Genomic DNA, 19,199 nt, shown 5'->3' with positions numbered 1-19,199 from the left:
TAGTAGATGATTATATTCAGGCATCTTCACCAAAACAATGAAGAAAACAAAATTATCAAGGAATATGCTATAAGCGTTTGGGGTCTGGTCAAACAAGTGTGACCTAAATAGATGAGGCAGTGATAGCTTCCAAAATCCTAGTGGACTTTAGAAGTTTGCATTTGTAATAAACTTAATAAAAAATAATGTTGATGGATTTAACTTACGTGAGTCACTTACAGGAACATCTGTATTTGATTCATTCATAACAGATGGTAATTGGCTGGATACAACTTTTACCAACCCAGGTCAGTATCGACCAAATTTTAGCGTATGTTCAAGTTCCAGATAACAGAAAATAGCGTCATTCAAAAGGTTTTCACAGCAATAATCCTTTATGTGCTTTAGCTGCAGGAACTAAAGGTTAGTTTTGATTTTATACTTATAAACCTAGATGGCTGATAAAGTTGTGGTCAGCTTCTCCGCGAAAATAAATGCACTGCCATTATATTTAATTGAAATAGTAACAAATCCTATAAACACCGTATATTAAAGGCTACCATTACCTATTGTAAATTAATTCTCTTTCGATGTAGATTAGTGTATTCTTTAGGGGCTTTTAACCCTTTATTTGGTCTTCACGGCCATGTCCGCATTAAATATTTTTCAACTACTTGACTTTCAAGTATCCAAACCGCTGAATACCAGTTATTATTTCTCTCTACTACAAAGGTCTGCACTAGTAAGTTTCCTTGTTTCCCACTTAATTCTCATGTTGAGGGATGTGAGCTTGACTTTGGGAGTACACAAGACTCAATGATTCTCATGTTTTAAGAGTAGCAAACCTTACAGTGCACTTAAAAAGATTAAATCATCGGTTCCAGGTGACTAAGTTTTTTCTTTTACTCTTATCGACTTTCTCAGCTGCATCCTTGGATTTCCTTTCACCTGAAGAAGGGCTAAGCGTGGCTCAAAACTTGTGATTATTGTAGATTAAAGCATGCTTTTAAGAGCTGGTTTTTTATTTGGATGAGTAAATGTCTGAACTTGTATGACTCGAGGGATTTTTGGTGCTACACAGAGTTACCTTTAGATTAATGAATTAAATTGTAAATAAAAACCTTTCATTATTTATACAGATGCATTTCCTTCAATATTTATATCACTTATCTTTTTACATCAAGGAGTAGTGTAGGGATATAACTAGTATATTTGGAATCTTAAATGGCTTTAGTATGCATTTGAAATCCTTCGCTATGAAATTAAATACATTAACACCTTGCTCAAGACCCAATGGAATAAATGAAAACAATAAAAACAATGTACACGATATATTTCACTTTATCAGAATGTAAACAAACAGTAAAGCTTTTTCCAATATTGTATCAAGCTGCTAATATTGATGTATTACTAGCCAATTTATCTTCAAATGACCCTAGATTTATGTCTAACAATGCATATCATATCACATTCTTTTTTTAAAAAATCAACTACACTAACTGATTTAACTTTCTAGGGCTATTTTTCAGAATAAATCTGTATTACATAGGTGTGGCATGAAAGTCAGTAGAAAACAATAATGAACTACACAAGTCATTGGTAAACTGCAATATTATGAAGCGTTGCATTGCAACTTACACCATCTAAGGAGCAGTTTGTTGTGGAGACAGATGGCATGGAGACATATGGTGTCCACTGGCAGTGACCGGCAACTTGGCTCCTTACAAGTAAAGCTGAATTTCATGTTATTCTTCATTACTGGAGGAGCAGCCGCTACCCCATACTTGCTCTGCACATTGTGTCCCACTTCTGTATTGCGTTATGTCTGGATTATACTGTTGAATGTTCCAGCATGACTAAATGTATTCAGGATATGTACAGAGTTGCTTATAATTCCAGACAAAATCAGTATTCAAATATTTTTTTTTATTTTAGTTTCTCTGAAGCTATTTTGTTTTAAGAGCAGAGCAAGAAAGAGAAGAAAAAAATTACAATGAGCACACTAACACCACATCAAACTGTAGGCATTACCAAGAGGCAACACTGAGATTTACAGAAGACCAGGAGGAAAACAATCTCCGCAACATACTGTATTCATATATTCTTCTAAAACATCCATGAAAGGACTGCTTGGAGGAGTGGCTAATCTTTGGTCACTCATCAAGAATCAGTTTGGCGATTACTGTACTTCAATATATATATTTCTCTAAATAACACATGATCAGTAAGCCGTTTGTTCATTCCCTGTCAAATGAACAAGCTGACAGAATATGCACAAATTTCAATTGTTCTTACACTACCTGTAACCAGGTTTTTGGGTCCCTTAACAAGCAACTTGTGCGTAACCATACGCGGGTAACAAACTACAAGCTACTAAAGGTACAAAGTATTCCTGGGAACTCAAACCACAGAGAATGAGTTCAACAAGATCAAAAGAATTGTGATAATCTTTCTGGATTGTACCTATTAATGCATATATCTTACATGTTAAAACATGTTCACAATGAGGATGGATGACACAGTTGTCTCTCGCATACAAATCAAATATTGAATATGGATACAATAATTTTCAATATTTTGTGCTTCATGAAAACACACATCGACTAGGGAACTTTGGAAAATTAATTACATTAATAAATTTTAATAATCACTTTCATAACATTTTACTACATCATGAGAGACTAAGATAAAATATCAATTCTTTGACAGCAGTTATGCCTACAATATAGTTAGCGCATTATATAAATACTCAACTGCAGCAATACGAAACTGCCCACAACTTAGAAAAGAAAAAAATAGATAATACACCTGTGCTCCTAAAATACCCCAAAAATTTACCATTGCAAGCACATTCCCCTCCCCCAAGAGAAAATCTTTAAGGTCTTGTGGGGACTACAATACACAACCTGATTTACATATCAAAACAAAGACATATAAACCAAAAGTGAGTTGTGTGTGTGTGGCACCAGCCTTTTTGCATGGTTTAATTCCAATGTTGTATTGTCAAGATCAACAGAAAGAGAAATAGTGGTATATCACCTACTCAAGTACAGGGGTAATTAAGAAAATTATGCTTGTAATCACAAATTCACAGGTAGGATCTATGGATTAAGTCTTGGCAATATAACAAGAAATTAAATTTACACCTGAGAGGATGAAGGCATAACATCCAAGCATTCTTGACCTATTCTTAAAACAGATAAAATATCCAATCTTATAAAAGGCAACATTTCTTCTTGCTTCCTGTCTTTCCATTCTGGCCTTGGGGTGAATTGCGATTGATTTGTCGTACCAAATCATAGAAGATCTCGTTAACATTGATTTTGGCCTTGGCTGAAGATTCTAGGAATGCACATGAAAAGGATTTGGCAAGGTTCAGTCCCTGGTCTTTCCCAACCACTCTCTCATCCTCCAAATCACATTTGTTGCCCACTAAAATCATTGGAACATTGTCTGTGTCCTGAAAAGACAAATTCTTATTTTGAAAACTTTGCATTTTTCAGTTATTAGAAATACTCTGGAAACAATAACAATCCCAAAAAGACATTTTTATTAGAAAATTTAAATTAGCATTTTTCAGTCATTAGAAATATTGTAATTGGAAACAACTGCAACAGAGCAAAAAAAAAAAAAAAAATATATATATATATAAATCTACATATCGTCACCCTCATAAACTAACTGCCCAAGTCATTTTTCTAACCAAGTCACAATCATGACTTAGGCATAGTGATAATAATGCCTAAGTCACTGAGTGACTTAGGAAGAAAGCTTTTTGGGAAATTTATTCCACTTACTTTCTACATCTGACTTCGGCAAGTATACCAGTAGGTGCGCCACATATTGGAGATTTGATTTAGGCAAAAATCCAAAAATCAATGAAAAATGACTTAGGCAGTTAGTTTATGAAGGTGACGATATGCTAAGTTGATCACAAACCTAAATGCTGCACATTTAACGTTGCTTTTTCCTTTTCATACATTTGCTTTCACATCTACCTTTAACACTACATGTAAGGAAAACATAACTCATAAGTGAAATAAAGGAAAACTCATAATGATATGTCATGCATGCATTAAGTGAAAATAAAGGAAACTGACAAAATTGTAATGCATCTCACTGCAAGCTATACAAGAGCTGAGAAACTGATTGATTGATTAATAATGTACCAATGTTTGATTGTTATTATTTATCTTGAAAGTAGTCTACCTAATCATGTTTCATCACTAGAAATAAGTTTATGTAGTCTTATAATGACTTAAAATATATTAAAAATTTTTGTCCTCTAATAATAACCATTATTTCATCATTGTGATATTACTATTATTATTATTCAGCAGATGAAACCTATTCATATGGAACAAGCCCACTAGGGTCATTGGCTTGAAATTCAAGCTTCCAAAGAATATGGTAATCATTAGGCAGAATTTAGAGGAAGTGAAATACAGAAAGAAGAGATCCCACTTATCAAAAAAGAAAAAAATTAATAGATAAATTGATAAAAAAAGTATTAAAATGCAAGAATAGTATTAGGGTAGTACTGCATTGCATTTTTGCTTGAACTTCTTAAGTTCCAATTGCATGACATCCTCTGAAAGGCTGTTCCACAGTCCAACGGTGTGAGGAATAAAGGACCTCTGGAACTGAGTTTGACAGCCAGGCACATTTACTGCATATTGGTGCTGCTGTTCAGCAAATCTGGTTGTTCTCAGCAGATAAAGGGCATCAGTGAAAGATCTCTCTTGAAAAACAACTTATGAAAAAGTGACAAACAAGAGACCATCTGTTGATGGTCCAAGTCATAATTGCTAACATACCACCATGAGCCACAAAAGAGATAAATCTCTGGCAGAATCCGACATCCACACTGGAGAACAGTATTCCAGTAAAGGAAGTACAAATGACCTAAAACAGGTTTCACTGATTTTATCACTTATAAATATATGAGGCCTTATGAACAATACCTAACTTTTGTGCTGCATTTGCTGAAACTTTCCTTAGATGTTTCTCAAAAGTTAGATATGTCAAAAGTTACACCTACAATAGAATATAAGATAGATGATGGTGACAACAATATTCAAATAAAATTTCATGTCAACAACAGCCTTAGCTTTTGCAGTTTTCTCATGGAAACGGGATACATGGGATTCATCTTTATTGAAACAACAATTTACTGCAGTCATAAAGGCTACAGTAAATACGTTAGTAACTAGGTGTAATTCTAAAAGCCTTTAATAATGCTCTACCACTTGGCCTGACTCTAACAAGAGGGAAAAGGGGGAGTCACATCTACTGACAATTACATCTGGGCAGACCATCATGTACACAGCCATGAGCTACTGAGAGAGAGAGAGAGAGAGAGAGAGAGAGAGAGAGAGAGAGAGAGAGAGAGAGAGAGAGAGAGAGAGAGAGAGAGAGAGAATACAGTAAACACACTAGTAAATAGGTGTAATTCTAAAACCCTTTGATAATGCTCAACCACTTGGCCCCGACTCCTGCTAATAAAGGGAAAAGAGGGGAGTCATATCTACTGACAACTATATCTGTGCAGACTATCATGTCCACATCCATGGGCTGCCATGTGAGAGAGAGAGACCGCCTTGCCTACCACAGATGAAATACCCGAGAAAGTGAGTCAGTCACGACAACCAATTCAACGACTCCTGTGTTTGCAGTTGAGAGAAAGATTCCTCCTGCAATATGATGTTCCAATGGATGATTGTTCTTCAGTCTGCAGACCCATCAGTCTAACTTTAGGGAGGCAGTATCTTTGTTGAAGTGTAAATGAGGCCTGGAAGAGCAACCAAACTTGAGAGAGCCCCTATCAGGAAATCATGTCCACTTCCTTCAGCATGCTGCAAGACAACAGAGTCCAGGGCAACCAAAATGACAGTCAAAACCTCCAGGGCAAAGCCTACAATATGCTCAATGTAGGAAACTGGGTACTGAGGAGTGCTGGTCACTTTCCTGAGACCATCGAGAACACTGAGTTCATGAATGACCTGTTTGGCTTCTGTAAAGTGCCTCTCCAACTCAGCTTGCAACAGTTCCACATGCAAAGGACCCTCTGGACTTCCAGCACATGCCACTGACACAGAAGAACCTCTAATGAAGCAGAGAGAGTGTCAGCCCAACCTTACACCTGTTTGGTAGAGCATGATGAATAATTAGAATAAGTCAGGTTATGTGGTCTCAAGAGACCAAATAAGACCCCCTTCTCTACAAACTGGGGCTAGAACAGATAACTGAACAAACCAACATAAGCATGGAGGAGCTCACACTACTAGTCCAATACATTGGCTAACAGTCCTGAACAGAGTAGAGTCAACATCTGTAACTACCACAGGAAAGCAGTGTGCACATGGCAATTTAGGAATTGTTCATAGCATAACCCCGGACATACCAAGGTACAGATGGTTGATAGTACGGGGATCTAAGGTCTTTTCCCTTCAGAGAGGTATGAACAGGAAACTTAAGATCAGACATGAACAAGCTTATGACTCGATCTTGGGAATCACTCTTGATTTTCCCAAGACAAACCACTTTAGTGAGATGGTAATTTGCTAAAGATACACTGGAATTTGCAGTCAGTCTCTTCTTTGCTTCCACAAAGTGAGGAATTTCAATAAATTTTTTAGGGTACGATCTCTGGATTAAAGCAACCTTCCCATTCTCCCACCCGCTCCTCTCATTAAATATACTGATGCCTTAAAAGGTGTGCAGTATCTAGACATTTACAGTTAAATGTACCTTAAAATCAAATTTGCCAATTCAATGCCTTAACAATAAATGGTAGGAAAAGAACACTGATATTTTCCCGCTGCAATGTGTATCCTGAGCATAAAGGTTCAAGAATGAAGTGGTATAGCAGCTGCTGATATTTTGTTATATAGCAAAAGAGATCTACCTTGAGTGAGGACTTCTGGGCCAGGATCTCAGAAGAGTAGCTCCCATACAACGCAAGCTTTAAAACCCAGTTGTTTCTGAAGCAAAGAGTTCTCTGAATATGTACCAACATAATAAAATTGTACACCTAGTGATCCTAAGGTTTCTGCTTCACAGCAAAGTAAAAGGGTAATGGTACTCAAATATCCCACCCAACCCCCGCCTCTAAGAAAAAATTGTGTCTAACACCTTTTACAAATAATAAATTGGATAAATTTCATGTGAAAATGTTTTATGTGAAAGACGTAAACGCTATGCCTGGCAATCAGTCTGCACAGTCCATGATTAAGGGCTTAAAAGATCATACAAAGAACTTTACTACCTACAAGCATCAAATACTGTAGGTATGGGGATGGGGAGGCTAACAGCAATTTAAATCTATAATAATTAGAGAACAAACACCACTGGTGAGCCCTACATCTGCCTAGTGATATGCCACTAAGGCCTCTTTCTAATCTAATTGGTTATAGTGTGCCTTCAATGGTGCATTGGAGGGAGCCCTGTAGTATTTGTGCAGTCTTTTCTGTCTATTTTCCAGATTCCTGTGTTTGACTTAATTTTTTTTATCTCTCGTTCCTAGTACAGTTTTTAATCCTCAATCAAGCACAAATCATTAAGGATGAGCATGTGAGTCTAGGAAAATGGTATTTTCATAATAAAATTAAGTTTCATATATACTTACCAAGTAATTACATAGCTATACTTTCTACTCGATCGGCAGTTAAAAATCTGAAGTTCACGGTAGCGATTCATTTGTTTTAATTTAGGTAACAACCCCGCCCTCTAACGGGGAACGATAGGTACAACAACACAGACAACATCACTTCTTTTGTGCTTAATTGTCCATTAGAGGGGAGGAGGGAGGGCTCTGATCTATAGTTACTTGGCAAGTACATATGAAAATTTTCTTATGAAAATACCATTTTCATATATGTAACTTACCAAGTAATCATATAGCTGAATCCCACATTGATAGGGGGTGGGATAAATGGACCTAATCTGTTTCAAAAACAGTCAAATATGAAGATGAGTCTGAAACATACAATCTGTTGGCATTGGTAAAATGCTTGTTGTAGCCTTACCTGGTAAGAGAGCTGCAGGAGATTACTGCCTTTTTGGTTGGTGCTCATCCTGACCTGTAGTCAAGTCCCTACTTTACAGAGGGAGCTTTTGAGTGAAGGAGTCTTCTGAACACCCAAAAGCGACAGGAAAAATTTGCCCTTGCCCTGGGCGCAGTACCAAATCAAAAGGGGCAAATAAAAACATGTTATTTACACCAAGCACCATAAAAATTAAAAACCATCATACCACTACCACAGACTAGTGGGCACTCTGGGTACATGTACCCCTCAGGCTTCCCAAAAGAACTCAAATTCAAGGTGAAGTAGTTATGGATAGGAAGGGGTGCTTCCTATGCTTCTTCCCCCAACACCGCGCCAGCCATCGATAATGGACCCAAGGTACTGCAATTCTCAAATGTCGTCTCTATTTCTTTTAAATAGTGCAAGGCAAAAATGGAGTTGCATTTCCAGTATGTCGACTTATTCTAAATACATAAGTGGCAACAGCCCTAATCTCGCATGCCCTCACCTTAACAGAAGGCAGAGCATCATCTTGTATTTGAAAGTGTCTCTAAAATAAGGCTTCTAAGAAGGAATGACATGACATGGGCTTAGATGGGTTTCTCACAGAACACCAGAGGTTACTGGCAGGGCCTCTGATCTTTTTCACCCTGTCTAAATAATGCCTCAAGGGCCCTTACTGGACACAGGACTCTTTCCCCCTTTTCTGGTCCTAAAATATCCATAAGATTTTGAATGGAGAATGAGCATGGTCAGGGATTAGAAGGAGACTCATTCTCAGCTAGGAAGCCAAGTAAACAGGAGCAGACAGCATCTCCTTGCGAAAAACCAATGCGTTTGTCAATTGCCTGCAGCTCACTCACTTGTTTAGCTATGGCCAAGGTTCCCAGAAAAGGTATCTTCGTTAAATTCTTAAGAGAAATGGAACAGAGAAGCTCATAAGCGGGGCTCGTTAACCATTTCAATACCATGAACCAGACATATTTTGAGGCTGCTTAGTAGCCTCGAAAGACCTAATTAGATCACTAAGGTCTTGATTAGAACTTCCGTCTACCCCCTTGTTTAAAAACTGACCCCTACATCGATCTGCAGCCTCTAATAGTCAATGAAGACAGCCTCTTACTGTTCCTTAAGAAAAGAAGGAAGTCAGCTATTTGAGATACAGTGGTCTTAGCAGATGAGATATTATTGTCGCTGCACCACTTGCAGAAGATGGCCCATTTTGCCTGGTAGACTGCCATTTAAATTCGGTAATAGCTTCCACAGTTTGCTTTGAAAACTCCTTCGCTCTGACAAGTCTCTGGATAGCCTGAATCCTGTCAGACCTAGAGCAGATAGGCCTCGGTGAAATTTCCAGAGGTGGGGTTGTTTGAGATGTGGACTCTGAGGCAGAAGCCTTGGAAAATCCACAGATAGCTTTAGAACGTCTGAGAACCATTACTTGAGTGGCCAGAAGGGAGCTATCAGTGTCACAGACACTCTGTCGTGAGACTGGATATTGCTGAGAACTGCTCTCACCATGTTGAATGGTTTACTAGCATGGCATCTGTCGCCTATGGCTGTGGGGCTGTGGGTCCGGAACTGGAGAGCAATATAGAGGAAGACAGTAATTCCTCGATGTGGCGAACAGATCTACTGTCAGTCTGCCCCACAACTTCCAGAGGCTCTTGCAGACTGTTGAATTCAGCTTCTATTCTGTCAAAAGGACTTGTCCCCACTGACTTAGTTTCTCTAACAGGACATTCATCCTCCCTTGGATGAATCTTGTAATGATCCTGACCCAATTTTGGTCCGCCACAGAGAGAATGAGTGGGTTCTGCCCGTTTCCAGATGTATGAGAGAGCCGTGGTGTTGTCCGAATGAACCAACACGGTTCTGTCTGTTACTAATTCCACAAAGTGCTTAAGGCCTAAATGAATGACCAACAACTCCTTGGAATTGATGTGCAATCCCCTTTGCTCCAGATACCATGTGCCGGAAACTTCTAGGGTGCCCAAAAGTGCTGTCCAACCCTGGTCCGAGGCATCTGCATAAAATGAGAGGACAGGACTCAGAAGATGAAGAGACTTCCCCTCTGACAGTCTGTCTCTGGACGTCCACCACCAGAGATCCTCCTTTATCTCTTGCTTTAATTGGAAAACTGTCATTGTATCTGGTAGTTCCATTCTGTTCCAACTTGCCCTTACGAAAAACTGGAGGGGCCTCATGTGGAGTCCTCCTAGCTTCACAAACTGGGAGAGAGCGAGGAGATCTTGAACCAACCGTACACAGAACTCTATTCTCTTGGGGGAGGGAAAAACCCGAAAACTCAGGGAGTTGATCTTCATCTCAAAATAGAGAATCTCCTGAATTGGGACTAGTTGAAACTTCTGATTTATCAGAAGTCCCGAGTTCCATGGCAAGAACGTGTTACTTGTAGATCCTTCATGCATTGCTCCAGCGATGGGGAGCAGAGGAGCCAGTTGTTTAGGTACAGACAAATGTTTATGCTTAGCAGATGAAGCCACTTTGCAAGAGGAGATAGTATTCGCATGAATATGTGAAGAACAGTGAAATGACTGAAAAACAGCGCTTGAAACTGGAAGACTCTGCCCCCGAAGACAAATCTCAGACATTTCCTGGATTCTGGATGGACTGGAATATGGTAATACATGTCTTGCATACCTAGTGTTGCCATCCAGTTGCCCTGCTGGATGAAGGATAACACTGACTGATTTGTCTCCATCCTGAACTTCGCTTTTTGAGTACAGAAGTTCAGTGTGCTCACATCGAGGACAGGTCTCAACCCCCCAAGGACTTGGGGGACAATGAACAAGTGGTTGTAAAAACCTCTTGAAGTACGATCTTCTACCACTTCTATGGCTTTCTTCCTTAGGAGAGCTGACACTTCCTCCCTGAGAGCTGTAAACCTCTCGGAGCCTTCCAAGTATGCTGTCAATGCGATCGGCGAAGTTACAAGAGGAGGGTACTATGTGAAAGGAATTGAGTAACCCTCTTTTAAAATCTTTATCGTCCAAGGTTCTGTGCCTCTGGCACCCCACCTCTTCCAAAAGAGAGTGAGTCTGGCCCCTACAGGCGCACGAAGGATGGGAGAATCACTTTCTGGAAGAGGGTTTGCTAGAAGTCCTCTTGACAGACCTTGCTGAAAAATGCACCTTGGAATGGGGCCTTGAGAAGCCCTGTCTGCCTCCTCAAAAGGGCTGCTGCTGTAGAGGAGATACCGACTTTCATGAGAACGAAGTAGGAGGTTCCTTGGGGAGCTTTGCTGACCGAGTTATAGGTCTTGTGTAGACTTTTTCTGTAAGTTGGGGGCAATCTTCTTAACTGCTGACTGCGGAAACAAGAAGTGTCTGTCCAAAGGAGAGTTCAGAAGAGCAGATTTCTGGACAGATGTAACTCCTTACGTGGTGAAGGAGCACCACAGCTTCCTCTTCTTGAGAACTCCTATACCGAAGAGAGCTGCCAGTTCCAAGGAGCCATCCCTCACTGGTTTATCTGCGCAGGATAAAACACCTTACTAGTCAGAAGACAGATCCGTCGCAAGAACGTCCTGTTCTTCAATCTTCCTGGCTAGTGCTCCTATTGTCCAGTCCAGAAAGCTGAACACTTCCAGGACCTTAAATAAATGTTTGACTAAATGATCAAATTCTGACGAGGTACAGAATACCTTCGCTGAAGAAAAAGCAGAATATCTCACTGAATCAATCAATCCCGAGAAGACACCTTGGCAAGAGGCAGCACCTCCCAAGGATGGAGCTTCTCCTGTCGAATAGGAGAGATATCTACTGGCTGGCAATCTTGCTGGAGAAAAGGCAAAAGCAGCCTTCCCTTGTTCCCTCTTAATAGATAATCAATCTTCTACTTCCTTGAGAGCCTTCTTAGCGGAGGAAGAGAGAACCATTTTCGGCAGTTGAGACCTAGAGTCTGTCTGATTCCTCATCACGAATGTAGAAGCGGGCGAAACTGGAGCTGCTGGCTGGAAGTGTGGGGGAAAAGACACTAAAAAGTACTTCATAAGAGAAGCATAAGCAGTAGGTGTAGGTTCCTGGATGATCTCTTCCTCTTCAGAAGACACGGGAGACAAGAAGGCCTCTCGAGAGGGCTTATGCAAGGATGCCTTGTGCAGCAAGCCAAGCACATCATCTAATTGCTTCTTAATGTGTGCAAAAGAGGGATCCTCAGACATTAAGGCGAGAGCAGCAGAAAAATGTGGGTGCTCAGCTGGCGCCGGGCGCCTGGAAAATAACAAGTGCTTATGAGACGGGCGTTCAGAGGCTGGATGCTGCTCTGGCGAATATGCTGACTGCTCATGGCGGCAACCAGAAGATGAGCATTTGCTGGAAGAGCTCTTAGGAACCAACAACTGACGCTCGGCATGGGAGTGATTGGCAGAATGACTAGTTGGACTGCGCCACTTACTGTAACTTGGTTGCGGACTAAGAGCAGGATCTCTAACGTGCTTGGGAGAGATGGGAGAGAGCTCTCTTCCATGACGTCTCTTTAAAGAATGAGACTCCCCTGGAAAATGCCACACACGCCTCTTCTCTGGACTGGAGATAAGAATGTGACGACAACTGGTGGGCAGTCACAGCAACGCCTTTCCAATGGCTGTTGGAACTACACATCACAGAATTGGATGAGGGGCGACTGCCTGTGGGCAAACCCTGCTGACCTCCCTTGGACCTCTGGTATGTCTACTCCCAGGTTGGGGTAGTGTGACTGTGACCTTCAACTAGGAGAATCAGCGGGATGGACAGCCACCTCCTCCACTGGCACTGACACTTGTTTAAAACTTTGATCTTTGTCCATCAGGACCTTAAGCAACTCGCCTAATTTAGATACAGTGTTGACCACAAGATCAAATTTGCGGACAAACTTACACTTGAGGCTGGCTACATCATTGGGATTGGAAGCATGGGAGCCAGGAACAGGAGTTGATGGAAAAATATTTGGAGGACTAAGGATGGGGGATAACACAAGGGCAGGAGGAGGAGGAGGAACATTACAGTCTGGGACTTGAATGTTAGAGACAGGTTCCAAACTTAAAGCTCTACCCTCGGCTCTAACAGCTGCCTTTCTCTTCCTATCCATACCCAATTTATCCAAATGAGACCTTAAAACTTCCCACTTTTTCTCATCCCATCCAACACATTCAAAATCTTTTGAGCATTCTTGTCCTCTACACTTGGCGCAAATCGTATGACTGTGATAAGTCACTTTCGTCATACAAGTCTTACATCCTTCACTACAATATCCAATAATTGATGATGTAGAATCAGGTCATACAGGTAGTGCCTGAGTTACGATATTTCACCTTATAATTCGATTTTGCGGTGGGGTTAGCAATTAATGATACAATATTTGGAAAATATTTTAAAATAGTGTGTGGGTGCAGGCAGCAGCGTACAATCAGGCAGCGAGAGACAAAATTACAATAAACCAACTTCTTTTCCTCCATCTCTTTATCACATCCTCCAGTTAAAAAAGTAAAAGAGAATGATAAAAGTATTGTTAGTAACGTTATACTCTTGCGTAAATGCATACAGCCATAAACAACCGAACGAGAAACTGCTGTTTTGCTAATAACCGAATCTGATAACAACAGCCGTTTTGCTTGTATTTCAACCATCGTGTGGTAGTAAACAATTACTGTAGTTATGCTACAAATGACATTAAGTAGAATAGGACCGATATATTTTTACATTATACCCTTATCTGCTTTGGAGAAAAAACTGGCAAGGAAATATACTGCTAAACTTGAACTGCAATTTGTAGGTGAAGCTGACAAAACAATGTTCAAGCTACTAATGACTAAATTATTGTGCATTGGCAACATGGATGAAACTCGACTATAAACAAAATTGGAGAGAAAAATATTTTAATCAAAACTACTGGGCATGAAAGAACACATTACTGCTGTTTTGACACTGATAGAAAATAAATACATAAAGCATGTATTATGATGAAATAAAGTGAAAATAATGAACGGAATCTTGATTTTTTTTCACAAAACAAACATGCCCCCAATGGCCAACATCATCTATTAACTAAAAAGATAGCTAAATAAATTTCACAATGAGACATACTTAAGCTGAAATATTTCAACTTAAAAACACTTCGTATAATGAACAATAATCTTGTCTCATATAAATAAAGTATCTAGAGCAGTGGTTCTAAAACTGGGGACTGCAAAGGCATCTCAGGAGGACTGCAAAGGGGTCATCAAATCCCGTTGTTATATCATCCCCACATGTAGGCTTTAATTAGGATTACTCTCACCATACACTTTGGCATTTAGTATATGCTATATGGCATTTAGTATTATGACTATATGTGGAATATAGTCATAATACAAAAAAAGCTTTATCCTTTACCACAATATGTATCACTAGTTTTCTTATGAGAGAATAAAATGGTGAAGAAAAAAAATTTACAGAAGTTATATGAATGTAAAATGAACTTGGGAATCTTTTATAATTCCAGGATAGGTGTAGGTATCAAGCACACACACCATTTTGCTTAAGTACGACTATTTAGAGAGAGAGAGAGAGAGAGAGAGAGAGAGAGAGAGAGAGAGAGAGAGAGAGAGAGAGAGAGAGAGAGAGAGAGAGAACAAAAACTATCAAATACAATTACTTTACATCTCTTGCAGTCCTTTTGTAAGCAAAAGGGAATAATGTATATATTTTATAAAATCGATAACAGTACCAGGGACGTAGTTAAATTATAGTACAAAACCAAACCATTGTAGGCCCACTTGTTTTATATATATCATACGTTTGGTAACACTGGACATTGTACACTACTGACTACCTGTCGGCTGAGTGAGTTTTATGCAACATGACCCAGACAGGTACTGTACATGTACCGGTCTTTCCGTATGAACGTCAAAACAACCGAATTTGCTTCCCTAACTAACCTCCCTCTCTTTATAAATCATATAATATTATTGTATGTGTGTGTGTGTCATGAACAATTACTAGCATAGAATAGAAAATAAAATATAAATAAAATAAAATGAAAATTTAGGAGTCAGCGCTGATGCATGTTGTGAAGTGAAGTGGTGCGTTCTGAAATGTGCCTACTATTATCATTAATTACTATTTCAGTGTTACAAGTTTATTATTCCCCTTTTTCAGATGTATAATGGCTCAAAAGATGAGATATGATAATTCATATTTGAAATTAGGTTTTACTGTAATACCTTGTAGAGGGGGAAGAGAAACCACAGTGCGTTTTGTGTTCTGAGGTTGGCATCTACTTCCCTAAAGCCCAGCAAGTTAAAGAGACACTTGGAAACAAAGCATCCCAGTTCAATAAACGAAGATGTCAAATTCTTCAGACGCAAAGCCAAACAATTGCACAAATCCAGGCTTGATAACACAGGTTTGTTTTCACAGAACAATAAGTCTGGTTTAATGGCCTCCTACGAGGTTTCAAGGAAAATAGCTGTTGCTAAAAATCCCCACACCAGAGAACAACTAATAATACCTTGCTGCAAAGATATATAGAATGTGTTTGTAAGTCATGAACTTGATAAGCTGAAGCATATCTCGTCATATGATACTGTGAGGAGGCGTATAGAGGAGATATCTGATAACATACTGTCGCAGGTGATCTTCAAGATTCAGAATTCAATTTTCAACTTCTTTGTAATCCACCTTGATGAAACAACGGATATTTCCAACTTAGCCCAACTTTGCATCTAAGTACGGAATGTAGATGACAAGCACCTGGAAGACGAATTTTTGTTTTCTGCAACTCTCAGCTCCAGAACAACTGCAAAGGAAATATTTAAAGTGGACAGATTTTTTGAGACATAAGGTATCAAATGGGAACATGTCGTTGGTGTATGTATTGACAGAGCTCCAGCAATGCTTGGTTGTCATTCTGGTTTTCAAACTTTGGTTAAGCAAAAATTGCCAGATATTATTGGTACACATTGCACTATTCATCGCCAAGCATTAGTAATGAAAACCATGCCTGATGAGTTGAACAATGTTCTCGGTGAAGTGATTAAAGCAGTTAACTTCATTAAAGTGAGTGCACTTAACTCTTGTTTGTTTTCTGCATTTATGCAAACAAGGTGATTCCAAACTTGAAACACTTATTGCATTCACACATAAGGTAGCTTTCCAAAGGGAAAGTATAGAAGAGTTTTTGTACTACGTGAAGAAATGCAGCAATTTTTGGTAGACACTAAGCCAGACATCCACGCAAAATTCTTTGACGTTCATTTTCTTATATGTCTGTCATTTTTGGACATATCTGAATCCATGAATTCCCTCAATTTGTTGCTGCAAGGAAAAGAGATCACAGGCTTCCATTACCATGAAAAAATGACTGCTTTCAAAATGAAGCTCGAACTGTGGCACTCTCAGCTAGAGAAGAATAATTTTGCCCCATTTCCACAATTAAATACTGTACATATATTGATGAGAATGAGCTCAATTTTGAAGACGATATCACTGAGTTGGTGAAACAACATATATCACTTCTTAGAGAAGAAATAACTCATTATTTTCCTAACCTACAAAATTTTGAAAAATACTATCATTTTATCAACAACCCATTTGTGCTCTCCATTAATGATCTGCCTTCGGAGGATTATTCAATACAAGAACAATGTATTGAATTGATTAATGGTATAGGTGCAAAACATATTTTCTGTGAAATGTGCTGTAGTGATTTTTGGATTGAAATGGCACAATCCTATCCTGGTATTGCAAAGTTGGCTCTAAAAGTGCTGATTCCATTTGCAACCACCTATGAGTGTGAGTCAGCATTTCCCACACTACTTTCAAAACAAAATCCCAAAACAGATTAGATGCAACAAATGATATGAGAGTTGTACTGGCCAAAACAAAGCCAAATCTGGAAGAATTGGTTCAGGCAAAGCAAATGCACCCATCCCACTGAACGTACATTTGATAACTAAGGTTGCCATTTTCTGATTATATATGTTTTGGCCAAAAAAGTTTTTGTTCCATATAGGTTGCATTTTCTTATCGATTAATTGGCTGTCAAATAAAAAAGAAGTTTTTGTTTCAGTTAATTATGGTTTCCATTTTATTTAACATGTAATCTGGTTTCCAAAAAATAGTTTTGTTTCAGTACCTTAATGTTACCATTTTCTGAATAAACAATCGTTTGATAAAAATGTGTTGTTTCAGTAACCATACCGTATATTTTGCAATGTTACAAGGAAGAAAAGCGATCTGAACCGAGTCAGTTACGGCGAAATAAACTTACAGCGTAATCGATTACCAAACCAAAACATTGGTTGCTTTGATCGCAATTTATAATACAAAAGCAATATGAGAATACATACAATATTATTGAATACAGTGAAGTACAGTACAGCATAACTTTTTAAAAGATCTATGGAAAAGATGCATACTGCATATGTTATATTGATGTTTGTAAAATAAGATATTAATATGTGAATATAGAGTACATTATACAGTAATGTAGGCTAGGCTACCGTATATGTATATGATACAGAATTGTGTAGGCTAAGCTAATTCTTGTTTTATTCAATTTCTCTTTGTACTGAATTATATTAAGTCAATCTGCATGAACCTCGAGAATTAGCTGATATTAACAATTACTCTACCATATATATAGAGTACAGTAAACCCCCGTATTCGCGTTCTTACTATTCACAGATTTCTCTGGGGAATGTATACACATTTGCGGAAAATTCGTCCATTTGTGGTATTTTTCACTGAGAAATATTCACTAATTACTGTATTTTTATATCATTTGTATGACTAAATGCTCTTTTTGTGATAAAACTATTAAAATACTCAGATATAAGCATTTTTAGAGTTTTTTTTGTGTTTAAGCTATCAAAATAGGCAGTTCTAAGTGTTTTTAGAGGGGTTTCAAGTATTCGCGGATTTTAGCTATTCGTGGGGGGGTGCGGTACACATCCCCGCGAATACAGGGGCTTACTGTATACTTTATAGAGTATGCTAGGCTACCATGTTTGTATACATGGTAATGAATACGCTAGTGTACACTAGGCTATATTCGAAATGTGTTTTTCCAACAAACAATGGGTTTTTTGGAACGTAACCCCATTGTAAGTAGGATAATACCTGTATTGTAGGAATAACAGCTACACTAAGCTGAAAAGCTACCAGAATCAATACTTCACCAATTCCTTGGAAAACTGATAAAAAACACTTCAAATCCAACCACCAAAGAATTTAATGTTACGGTGAACACCGGCAGAAAATAAGTGATTTTCTCTGCTGTTGTACCTATCGTTCCCCGTTACAGGGCAGGCTGTTACCTACACTTAAAACAAATGAATCACTACTGCGAACTTCAAATTTTTAACTGCCGATCGAGTAAAAAGTATAGCTATGTAATTACTTGGTAAGTTACATACATGAAAATTGTGGTTAAAGTATACTTATGATTAAAAGAAACAATAACATGAAAGGTGACCACTTTCTATTTGAATGACAAAATTTACTAATCTAACTTGATGGGGAAGCCCAAAACCTTTACCTGTGAGCACATGATCTTGCAACTAGTGGGTCTAAAGGGATACTTGATATTCTAACAGTGGCTGGCTAAAGTAATATACTTAAGGTACTCACTCTTTATGAGATGACCTCACTTCTTAAGAAACAGAGCTGACATGCAACCCACAAAAAACTTGCAAATGGTTATGCACAGACTAGGTAAGCTTGAAAATAATGAAGACAAGACCTAACATCAATGGCTGCCTACCTGTTTACAGTACCATGAGTATCTGCCTCTCCAAACGTTCTATTTACTACATTTTATAGTCTCCTATTCACATCTTTGCTTCACAGGATATAAGTAGGTAAACTGTGACTTGCCCTAGAAAATCATCCACACTTATTAACCTATGCAATCTGCATAAGTAAATAACAAAGAGCTGCTATGAAAAGCTTACCTTTACTCTGAGAATCTGTTCACGAAGATCTTGTAGGTCATTAAAAGTGCTCTGTGCTGTGATACTGTATACCAATACAAAGCCTTGACCATTTTTCATGTATAAATCTCGCATAGCTGTAAATTGCTCCTGAAAATATGAAATATTTTTTTAGTCATGTCTGAACAATTGAAAATAGCATTTTTCATATTCGTGTAGACTGGTAACCTAACTGAAACACTAGTTTTCTCCATCATTCTTACTATATAATCTCTTTA

At 38.5% G+C, this 19,199-nt stretch overlaps 1 protein-coding gene across 7 annotated transcripts in view; it reads right to left on the bottom strand.

The window, feature by feature from the left end:
• Positions 1-1,295: 1,295 nt before the first annotated feature.
• The window catches only part of Rap1 (RAS oncogene family member Rap1), a 126,432-nt gene continuing 108,528 nt past the window's right edge, over positions 1,296-19,199 (bottom strand). For all 7 annotated transcript variants that reach the window (XM_067112475.1, XM_067112470.1, XM_067112473.1 and 4 more), the window contains exons 3-4: positions 18,943-19,071; positions 1,296-3,439 (exon numbers count right to left, since the gene is read on the bottom strand). In XM_067112475.1, coding sequence (XP_066968576.1) covers positions 3,194-3,439; positions 18,943-19,071 — 375 coding nt within the window. In that variant the 3' untranslated portion in view covers positions 1,296-3,193. The remainder of the gene's footprint in view (positions 3,440-18,942; positions 19,072-19,199) is intronic.

This window comes from Macrobrachium rosenbergii, chromosome 12 (genome assembly GCF_040412425.1).
Source record: "Macrobrachium rosenbergii isolate ZJJX-2024 chromosome 12, ASM4041242v1, whole genome shotgun sequence".
Classification (NCBI taxonomy): Eukaryota; Metazoa; Arthropoda; class Malacostraca; order Decapoda; family Palaemonidae; genus Macrobrachium; species Macrobrachium rosenbergii.
The sequence above is the reverse complement of the archived record's forward strand: the minus strand, read 5'-3'. Positions and strand labels throughout refer to the sequence as shown.